Consider the following 10828-nt stretch of genomic DNA (forward strand, 5'->3'; position numbering starts at 1 on the left):
GATCCGCTATCCACCCGCCCCAGTTATTGAATTTTGCTACAATCCTTCGCTCTTTCAGCTTTCTTTCCTTTGCACCTCGTCCGTGTGCGATGTTCGTGAGGCGACGGCAACGGCGACAACTACGACGGCGGCGATTTATTCACTTGTTTTGTTTTCTCTCTCATCTTGAGGATCTGTGGGGTTTAGCTCAACTAACCTCTACCCTTCGCATGGATGCTCCCCAGCATCGTGGGGCTGCGACACCTCCCTTCCAGACTGCCTGCCTACGTATCTGCTGAGTTGTCTTGTCTTGCCCGGCTGGGTCCCTCGATCGCGGATAGCCTAGGCAGTCAAACCTTAGGTTTCTTTGTTTTTGGGCATAATATGGTGCCTATTATCATCTCGTCTTTATTGTCGCACAGGGCTGCTCTCTCTCTTTTACGTGTTTTTGCACGTTCTACTTCTTTTGCTTCTTTTGCTTCTTTCCTCCTGATTCGCCCCCTTTGGATGCCCTATGCAGTGCTCCACTTGATCTTGATTGATTGATGGACGGCCGGTCTCAGGCTTTCCGAAATTCCGTTCCCGATTTTCCTGAGAGACTGTTTTGTCAGAGCGTGTTTGGGGAGGTTGTTTTATCAGCTAGACTTTTGTTATTCATTCATCTACATTACATCGCTTTGCTTTTGTTCTTCACTTGCACATTCCTGTGTTCCCCGGCTTTGTACTCTATTTTACAGTAGTTGCAACCCAATTGAATTCAAACTCAACTCAATTCAACCCTTCTGCAAGTGCTATAACTATATCATTCTTCTAACCACCCCCCGCGCTCAACCTAATATCACCGGTATATAGTACTGGTGTGGCACCGGACGCCAACCACACTAGCACTCATCGCCCCGAAACACTCTAAGCACGAGTCAGTAGTCACAAGTTGTAACCCTTCGCGGTGTGATACCTCTGCGCTGGCTGAAGTTGCGCAAAGCACAATTGATCGGCCAGTCGAGGGGGGAGACAGATGGAAATATTCCAAAGGAATCATCTTCGGCCGTGATCTCTTCCCTCCACCCAAATTTCCCAATTTCCTACAATTCGCTATCTCTCGCTCCCAGGAAGCGGCGGCAATAGCGTTGCTTAGTGTACCTCTCCTCCCATCCCTAATTCCTTCTCGTATCGGGAAGGAAGATGGGCCTTAACCAGTGGCATGCACCAGATATTTGGCAGAAGAGGTACCGATGGGTGGATGGATGGATGATGGAGGGAGGATTAGCACTTTCTCCCCTTTTGATCCGCACTTCCTTTCTATCATATCATCAAGTGCAGCGTGATACAGCGCAATGCAGTGCTAGACTATATTTTGTGCTAATGGTCAGGCGCACGACAACTAGCTTTCGGGGCGCAAGAAGTGTGATAAGAGTACCATATTCAATGGGTTTACTATTTCCTTCTCCTCTTTCTTTCTTTTTTTTCCATTTGGTGAATCTCACCATCAGCTGGTCACTTGCTGTTGGCTTTGGGATTGATACTGTACTGCGTCGGGTTCTTCGCGTTATTCATCCGCGAAGCCCGCCCGTGCTCGAGCGGACCTTTTCTCTTTTCTTTTTCCTTTTTCTTTCGTGAAGGCCAGTGCGCACTGCGTAGGAACCTGTGCACGAGGAGCACAAGGCGAGCCATGCACATGGTTGGAAAACTTATCAGCGATATTCTTCAAGCCCAAATCTGATGGAGGCGGGTACCCGCGCCTAGAGTTCGTTTCCTCTTTCGGTCCCGGTCGGGTCTGTCCGCCAGGAGATTGTTCGCCAGCCTTGAAAAGATAGGACAAATGCCCGATAATTGGCATTTTCTCCACCTCCACCTCCACCCCTCCCCCGCATCAATGAGGAGAAAGAGAGGGGAGTGGGGCCAAGGGATCGGGCCAATAGGGTAACTGCAATAGAACCTGAGGAGTGCAAATGGTGCAATATTTGTACCAGAAGGGAAAGTCGAACCCCATGAGCGAAATATGTGGACGCCGACTCACGTACCCGTGAACTGGAATAAACTTAAGAACGAAGACCGAATCGATATAACCACGAAGAGACGAGACAAAACGGTTTGCTGGATAAAAGAAAGAAAAAATGAGAAATGGAAGTGGAAAGTACTCGAGTACCGGTATGGTATAGTATGGTATGATGATGGCGTCAAACAAGCGGTATAAAAGTGAGCCGTCGAGTTTCACAGCGGGCGCAAGCCTACTCGTATAGGAAACCCTGACGATCCCGAACTCCCGTAGATCTCCCGGACGGGCACGTGTGTTCCGACTGATTGAGGGAGGGGAACGTACGAGTACGGTACGGTAGGGTACGAGTACTTTCTGATGTACAAGTATGATAAAGTGATGAAGATGGACAGCTCGTGAGACACTGGACGAAAGGGTACGCAGTACGAGTATTGGTTGGGTATGATGATGAGGTTGGGGGACGTGTGTGGCGGGATGATCACCAATGCGTCTGTGAGCGGCACGCCACGGCAGCCGAAACTGTTATTAAAGTCCTGGAAGCAGAACCTTAATTACCTCATCGTTTGAGATTAAGGGCTGAGCAAACTACCTTGCTGGGCGCGGGGAGTGATATTATCACGATCGGGATCGATTGGGTTGGGCGAGTTGCTAGACTGCCAGCACGGTCGACGAGGGGGGGGAGGGGAGGAGATGGATGGGAAGATGTATCATACAGCAGTCGAACGAGAAGCTGAACCCAACTGCTACAACGCTTGGACTTGCAGTATCCAGTAACACGTTAGACGAAGAAAGCTATGATACCCGGGTAAGCTCTTCTGACAACCGTTTCGTTTGGAAGCTCTGGACATTCCGATAATACATCTTATCGGCCACCGGTAGGTATCACTGTACGAGTGGAGGCAGCTTCGTAAGAGAAATTAGCCTGTCCATAGTCTAACCCGCCAATTAAGTCTTGATTAAGGTACCGTTACCCCCTCGAGAAAATGCCCCACCGACGACAGGCGATGGGCTCTTCGGTTGCAGAACCGGTTCCGTGGGATTTTAGAGATCATGTGAGATGTTTTTCCTTCCCCCTTTCCATTCTCAAACCGTTCCCCTCCGTTAATACTCCTACTATACGAGTACAGTACATGCTCGGATTACAGGCCCTAGCGAGGGAGCAGACGCCTGAATTTTTCGGCCTTATCTTTTCCCTGTTTCCCTTGGTGTTAGCAATCCGTTTGGAAAAGGGGAAGGGGGCACTGGTATAGTGGGAAACAACAACGGCCGCGGTATCCCACTGCACCTGAGTTAGGTCACGGAGCAGAAAGGTGCTCGAGTACGAGTATGATACCGTACAGGGAGGAAAGGGAAAAATAGTTGGGACACACCCTCTTCAGGGTCTGTATGATGGAACACTCTGCGACTGCACACAATGCACACCTCTCTCTACTCGAGTACCAAGCTCTCCTACGTAAAGTACTCGTACTGTATGATCTGTATGATATCCTGTCACCACGGTAGTTTTCCTTTTGACCGCTAGTTGACAACGTGACCAATAGCCTGCGTCTCGCAGCACCGCATCCAGCGCCAACATTTAAAATAATAAAAAAAGAAAAAAAGAAAGAACCAAACCTCATCCACCCCCCTCCCCCCCCACCATAACTAACGCCGCTACTAAAAAAAAAAAGTCCGTAAATCGACGAAAAGGAAATAATGGCCATTTTAAAATGAACTGCATTATTGCTCAATTTCTCCATTCTATATGCGGATTGATGTAAGAAAATTTGTTGCCCTAGCTCCAATTTTGTTCTCGCGCACGCAATTCCCCTAATTGGCCATAGGTAATACCCGAGTACAGCAGGGCATTGGTTGAGTCCACTTGCACCAGTTCCAAAAGTAAGAGACCGGTAGCTATCGTTCGATCTTTCGCACATACCATGCACGACTTCGTCATGGCGGGGTGGGCAGTCTGCTCGAGTAGCTGCGGTAGCAGCATGTGCAGAGGAAAGGACAGGAGGAGCACAGGAGAAAAGACGGAGGAGGAGCCGGGGGGAGGTAGTGGTGGTGGTGGAGTTGGAGGAAGTAATAGAAAGTGCAACATTAGTGGAGTCTAGAGGGTTAGAATACGGTAGAGGATGGGCCATCGGAATCCGTGATAACTCTATTCGTTTGGCCGACTGGCCGACTGGCTGGCTGTACTCGAGTAACTGCTCAGTACTAGCTGGCCTCGCTGGACGGGCAAACAGGCTAGCCGTTTCCTCGCAGTAAACACGTTGGTGGGGGAAATAAATTAGGTACCATTTTCTAGAAACATTATTTATTGTTCCCTTTGCGGCCGGGCACACATGGAGAACAACGTACTGTACAGTACCGTACAGTAGGGCGACTCCTGCTCCACGGACAAGTGCGGGCGGTGGGCTAAGAGAATGCCAACAGGTGAGCGAGCGAGTGAGCGGGCGGTGGGTAATGGGGGGAAGGAGGGTGTAGGCAGGAGAACCTGGCCTGCACCCTAGTATGATACAGTACAGTACAGAGCAACGTATCAATAGTACTGCGTAATTCCGTCATTTTGGAATAATCACCTATCTTTTTGGCACTCTTCTCTCTCTCTTTTTTTGCTCAGCCTTGTTTCGTTAGAAGTGTAGAATTTCCATCTCTATCTAGTTGAAGTGTCATCAACCCATACAGCTCTCAATTGGCTGCAACAATTTCTAATCCATTGTCTTCCTTCCGGGTTGTTCTCCCTTGGGGGGTGGTGGTCAGGATCGGATAACGAACAGGGGGATGGGGATAAGAGGTGGAAAGAGTGGATGGACGGATGGAATAGCCAGGACCTTTTGACAGGAAAAAGTACAACTCTACCTTGCTCAAGCAAGCAAGCTTGCAATCAAGCAGTAAGGAAAAGTAGAGTAGGAAAAAAAGTAAAAAGTAAGCCTGTTTCAAAAGATACCCTAGAATGGATGATGAGTGAGTGAGGGAGGGGAGTAATGAGTGGGAAGGCCCACCCCCGGACACGGTGGTGGTGGTGGGACGGGATACGAGGGTGGGAGTGGGAAGAGAAATGAGGGAAGGAAAAAAAAAGTACAATCAGCAAAATATATAAAACGGGGAACTACTCCCACCTCGTTTTCCTTTTGTCACCTCCCCCCTCCAAGTTTTGCATTCATACCGGTCAGTACTGTCAGCCAGTATACTTCGCACACACTACGGTTATTATATTCAGCCAGCTTTGTTGTTGCTTTGAACTTCAGAACACATTTTGTTACCTGTCCCGAACATCTATATCCTACACCGGCCAAAGAAGAAGTGGGGGCTTATTTGCTTGCCAGCTAGGCAATCCCTGAATCGTACGTCATCCAACTATTTATATAAATTCTATCGATAAGAATGAGCAGCTGACAGGTTTTTCCTTTCTTTTCTTTCGCCTCTGCTTAGTGCGCGCAAGAAAGAAAGATATAACCTCCGAAAAGAGAATTTCGAAGGGAGAAAAAAGTGGGAGAGAATTTCCAAAACAGAGTTTAGTCAATTACCGGTAGTCAATTGGTACGTTAACTTAGTTCCGCGTTCATACCACCAGTAGTGGTTTTCATCTAGAAGCCCAACTAACATCACCATCCGATGTCTAGTACCGCAGCCTACAAGTAAACTGCAAAGCTTGACGCTTGACGACTGTCAGCTCCCTCCTCCTGCCACCGGAAAGAAAGAAAGAAAGAAAGAGGGAGATCCGAACAGTAAAAAGAAAGAACTCCAATGCCCTACCGCTGGCGCTGCTGCAAGTGCGACAATGGCTGGATGACAGTCCAAGCCGAGAAGAACGTCTGTACATGGTCCGAATGTCAACACGTGAAGTGCAACGGTTGTGATCAGAGAAATATGGCCGCTCCCTTATACAGTGGTGGAGACATTATTAAAGACATCACCGGAGGAGGTGGAGGACGCGGGATTGGTGGATTTGCTGCAAGTGGCGGAGGTTGTTGTGGACATTTCATTTCGGTTTCCGATGCTGAAATTGCACTCGGTGGGGATGACCAGGGCTCGCGGGTTTTGAAGCGTAGCAGTGGCACTGCCCTGGACCATTCATCACTAATACTGGTACCGTCGCCAATAGACGACGAGGAGGATGAAGACATTTCACATGGTTCTTCTAACCCGACTATTCCTGAGGATGAGGATGGGCTTGTTCCGCGACCATCCTGCTCTGGGAAATGCCTGCTCCGTGCGAAACAAGCTATAATAGCTACCTACCCTCTCTGCTAGCTTCTGTCATACGGTGGATATTTGTTTTGGATATTTGTTTTGGATGTTTTTTTCCTTTTTTTTCTTTCCGGTTTCTTTTCTTCTTCCCTTCCCCTCCCCTCCGTCGTTTTCTCGATTTGTTTAGGCCAGCGCATCATCATTATTATATCTCACTTCTTTGCTTACCCACCCTCCTCCCTTACCCCCTTCCTTTACTTGCTGTGATACCTTTCCATCAGGTTCGAGCCCACTTCTTTTTTTTTCTATTCCTTTTTCATATTTCTTCATTCTGATTCGTCATTATTATTGTTATATAGAGTTACATGGAACTGGCGCACTTGCGGAGAACATGGGTCATTGGTTTAGAGCATGGAAAAGGGTGGACTAGATATCGGGAAGGCCCTATCTTTTTTATCATTAGTTTTGATAGCTTTTCCTTTCCTTTGTGTTCTTATGGTTAGTTCTATCCTCTTGGAAGTATCTTATTTTTTCCCCCACCAGGGGATCCCGGTTTCCCCCCAAGGCCATGCATTATGATGGACTGCATACGACCCTTTCTCACTCTCCGCTTCCATCCCCATCCACCTTTCCACAGATTGGTTGTTGCCGTTGTTGTACCGCAGATATCTGGAATATCATTTTTTTTGTTTTTTGAGACGTACAATTGTTATTCGTGGGACTACCGGTGGAGCAACGTGAATATCGTACTTGTACCGGAGCAGTAAGATGGATCGATAGATATCCCAGGAACAACGGTTGACATTTCTTGGGTATTTCCGTTGGCCTACCGGCACGGTATCAGTACTCCCAAATTATAGGGTCAGCCATTCAGACCAGAGGGCTAAATTTGCTACCTCCTTCCCCCCCTCGCTCAAGATTATTTTCTTTTTTATCCAAGGGGATCTCGCCACCGGTGCTATGGTAAACCAGGCGAATAGCCCCAAAACCCAGACAAACTTGAAACGGTCGAAATTATAATGGTGGAAATGGATCTTGCATCCTTCTTGCATGGATCGCTACCCGCTGCGTTTCTGCTTGCAAGGTTCGATTGGGACCACTAACCCACCACCGTGAGTCTCCCAGATGTTGGGGGGGCATCTGCATGCGCAGGAACAACATAAAACCCATTTCCTCTTCTGCGCAGCCATTATTTTGGGGCCATTTCAGCCTTATCCGAGTTTTTTCGCTGCATGCGGATCATTCCAGTAATAAATGGTGGTTATGTTGCAAGAGGAGAGCAATATTTATTCGGTACGTTTTGGGAATGCGCCGTCTGCGCTGTACTGTACTGTACTCGTACCGGTACCGTGAGTCTAATATTTTACTCACTACTACTCGTCCATAAATAAATTATTAGTCAATGGTTATCGTAGAAGGCCTCAGATACCTAATATTAAACCACGACACTCGGAAAAAGTATTCACCTTCGGGGTCTTGCTGTTTATTGCTTCTGCAAAGAAAAGAAAAAGAAAAGAAAAAGGAAGCTGTCTCCCCCTCACCTGAAAGCAGAACCGATGTATGCGTTGTTCGTTCCTCCCAAGTCAGATGGTCATTCCGAAAGAATGCTGGGTGTCAGAGTATCATACCATATTTCAGTGTGCTTGTAAGAGTATCGGACTGTACGGTACATCTATACACACGGAAGGCCGCCAGAGCTCGGTTGGGCCAAAAATACCAAAAGAGCTCTAGACTTTTTCCCCTTTGATTCATGGTGCTCGTATCGTACCGTGCCCTAGTTCTGCCTCCAACTGGTTTTATCCTGCAACCGCCTCCAAGGTTCCTGGCGATACTATGCTCCAGCAGCAACCAGCACATTCCGAAGAGCAGGAGGTTCACCCCGAGTGAGGAAATTCCGCCGACGATGCCCAGTTGACATCTGAGCCCCGAAGGTAGCACGAATCCGCGATTGGTGAAGGGCTGCAGTTGCTGCGAAGCTCTCAGCTCAGATCCAAGGAGACCAAGAGTTGCTTTTTTTGCTCTTCGGAGATTGGATCGCGCTGCTACAACGATCGTTCTTGCACCCAACGGTCACCCATTTGATTCTTGAACCTTCCGATGCCCTCCTCCCCAGATATGATATCCTCATTGTTCAGTAGTGATACGTGTTAATAAATCAGTCTTTTCTAAAAGCGGACATTGCTCACCGGGGGGGTTCCACTAGTATTGCTCGCTTCGCGCGCGAAAGTGATCCTGGCCTCTGTCACAAGAGATAGCAGCAACCTCGATCAACAAGGTGGGCTGGTGGTTTGATGACTTTTTTTTTTGGTGGGCGCACCGAATCTCTACCGCATCGCACGGCACCTTGGGTTCCGGCGGGGCACCTTGCAAACCTCAGCGATCTAAGCTCAAAGATGAGGATAATATTGTGACTTTAAAAACTCTCAACATTCTAAGCGACGAAAAAAAGAAAGAGTCCTCATGTCTTAGGCATACACCCGAGTTTGTTTTAACCTGATCTAGTGAAGATTTCTGGGTTTTTTGTTGGCTTTCTTGATAAGCCGTTGGGTTTTGGAATCTAAAATCGTCTTTCAAACAGAGCTTTACTCTATGTGATGCTTTTTTTTTCCTTTTTACTTAGTCAGTGAATAACTACTGATACATTAGCCTCGGCCATAGCATGCTTTTCCCCTTCAATTTCGTTCGGGTTGTCAAGACTTTTTGGGGGTTGCGATAATCACCACTTCTGTGATCTTTAAGATCCATTAAAGCCCGGAAGTTTCGGGGTCCCAGTTGGAAGGCTCCCGAGGTTAAGGTACGTTGGGCAAATGTGGTTCGCCTGTGAGCAGCTAATTTCGTCCGCCCTAGCAGTTTTCAGAATCATTCCTCGTGTTTTGTGTGAAGTGCCGCTCGAGCATCGTAGCTACCGGTTTGGTGTCTCGTGTACTCATACTGGCACAAGTCCCAGGTCATAATTTTTGTTTTTCGACGACCCCCGATGCAGTGTCGCCGGTGGTGATCTTTCCACCATTAGTCCCCCCAATCATCTGCTGTTCTTGCTATGATCCTCCCGCCATTTATTCGGCTATCGTCCAACCAGCTTCCCAGCCTATTGACAAGAAATACTACTCGTACGGGAAAACCGGAATTCACACCCGTCACATTGATGCGACGATAAACATGGAGCAAAGGAGCCCGTGCGTTGCCCACGGATCCTCCGGCCGCTTAGGAAAAAGAATTAATGCATCAACTTTCGGAGCTTTTCCCCCAGACATCGGGCTGTTTGGCTTTGATCTCTTGCGAAAGTCAATCAGTGTTACCACCACGCGGAGGCCAGTGACCATGATAAGTATCGGAGCTGTGAAGAGTCATGTTTCAGAAAACAGGCCAGAGGCTAGAGCTGTTAAGGTCCCATTGCCCTGCTGTGCTCGAGTGTTGTACTTGTACCGAGTACTCTGGAGTACGAGTACATTCGAGGGAAATTGGAATGTTTTAAGTGCGAGTGCTCGATCGCTCTTTTTTTGCTTTTGGCTGCACGGACAGGGGGTGCTATGCTGTTTCTAGGGTTTTTAGGGGCCAAAGCGACACACAATGGTGCATCGCGAGTGATTAGGTATGAGTATCGCGTGAAAGTCATCAGCTGTGTCTCGCATGTCTCCGAGGCCTGAGTGATGCGTCCTGGATGCGTTATTTTTTTGTCAGCTGCTCACCATACTATGCCTGACCTCAGGAATGAAGCATTGATTACTCGCGCGACCAATGAGCAGAAGTAACACAAGCCGCCTCTACGAGTACTCGTACGTGCATTCTTGCGCGATTGTCGCCCAGAAAGTTATTTTTGATTAGTATATAAGGTCAAGACCCTGGCTGCAACGCATACGAAGCTCGAGTGATAAGATATGAAGGTGGCGATCAGGGCTTGAGCTGCCTGCAGACAACTGGCAAAAAAAAAAAGAGCTCACGGCCAACTTGCTGTCGACTGGCCCTGACAGCCGTAGGAAATTTACACCCTGTGGTATTTCAGATTTGTGTCCTCCGACCATTGAGGGGGGGTGTCATGTGGCCCATTGAGTTCTCGGCGATGTGTTTGAAAAGACTCTCATGCCGTATGTTGGCATTTATCCAACGGAAACGGGTCGGGCGCTTGGGGCTCCCAACGGGATGCCGCATGCCCAGGGCTTGTCTTGGTAAACCTCAGAAGAACAAAAGAAACGTTCGAGAAACACATCGACGATCTTGTGTTGCCTTATTTGGCCAATCATAGCCCGCATTGAACTTCCCAACCTTAGCACCCGGGCGACTCCGCGTTACCCTGTAGGCCTATATATGAACCAGAGTGGTGGGACCAAGGCAGAGATTCCGAAAATGGTTCGTAGCGTGTTGGGCGAGGGCCACTCCTCTACCATGCATAAAAGATTTAAGGCGCTTTTGTGGGTTCACACCCCTGTACCAAACGACTACCCTGACCGTCAAAGATATCATTGTTACAATTGTGTTGGCGCTTGTGCGGAGGGCTCACCGGTACGGTGTGTGGCGTGAGCGATGGGGTAATGTGGGTCCGTTGAGCTTCGCACTTTGAGGCAGTTTGCACTTAAATTTGGAATCGCATATATGTGCGTAACCGTGGGTTTGGATTTGGAGTGGGCCTTGCCCCCCCCTTTGGTTCGGGGCACTGGGTGTCCTATGAGTTGTCAGACA

General features: G+C 48.4%; 4 protein-coding genes; 2 read left to right on the plus strand and 2 right to left on the minus strand.

Moving 5' to 3' along the window:
- Positions 1–796: 796 nt before the first annotated feature.
- GSTUM_00012023001 (uncharacterized protein) lies at positions 797–2598 on the minus strand. XM_052355848.1 has 1 exon: positions 797–2598. The coding sequence occupies exon 1, from the start codon at positions 1814–1816 to the stop codon at positions 1526–1528; it is 291 nt and encodes a 96-aa protein (XP_052211813.1). The 5' UTR covers positions 1817–2598; the 3' UTR covers positions 797–1525.
- A 2169-nt stretch (positions 2599–4767) lies between these two features.
- Positions 4768–5602, plus strand: GSTUM_00012024001 (uncharacterized protein; the record flags this gene model as incomplete). Its single annotated transcript, XM_002842291.1, has 5 exons — positions 4768–4885; positions 4950–5218; positions 5291–5304; positions 5393–5500; positions 5584–5602. The coding sequence occupies 5 exons, from the start codon at positions 4768–4770 to the stop codon at positions 5600–5602; spliced, it is 528 nt and encodes a 175-aa protein (XP_002842337.1).
- A 105-nt stretch (positions 5603–5707) lies between these two features.
- GSTUM_00012025001 (uncharacterized protein) lies at positions 5708–6961 on the plus strand (the record flags this gene model as incomplete). XM_002842292.2 has 2 exons in its annotated part: positions 5708–6432; positions 6511–6961. The coding sequence occupies one exon, from the start codon at positions 5708–5710 to the stop codon at positions 6212–6214; it is 507 nt and encodes a 168-aa protein (XP_002842338.1). The 3' UTR covers positions 6215–6432; positions 6511–6961.
- Positions 6962–8699: 1738 nt separating this feature from the next.
- Positions 8700–9767, minus strand: GSTUM_00012026001 (uncharacterized protein; the record flags this gene model as incomplete). XM_002842293.2 has 1 exon in its annotated part: positions 8700–9767. One exon carries the CDS (start codon positions 9765–9767, stop codon positions 9534–9536), a length of 234 nt encoding a protein of 77 aa, XP_002842339.1. The 3' UTR covers positions 8700–9533.
- Between the last annotated feature and the right edge of the window lie 1061 nt (positions 9768–10828).

Source organism: Tuber melanosporum, assembly GCF_000151645.1.
Source record: "Tuber melanosporum whole genome shotgun sequence assembly, scaffold_94, strain Mel28".
NCBI lineage: Eukaryota > Fungi > Ascomycota > Pezizomycetes > Pezizales > Tuberaceae > Tuber > Tuber melanosporum.

What these genes read in the sequence shown, in the direction of transcription:
- GSTUM_00012023001 (XM_052355848.1), bottom strand. Translation starts at nt 1,816, where the DNA reads ATGCCAATTATCGGGCATTTGTCCTATCTTTTCAAGGCTGGCGAACAA.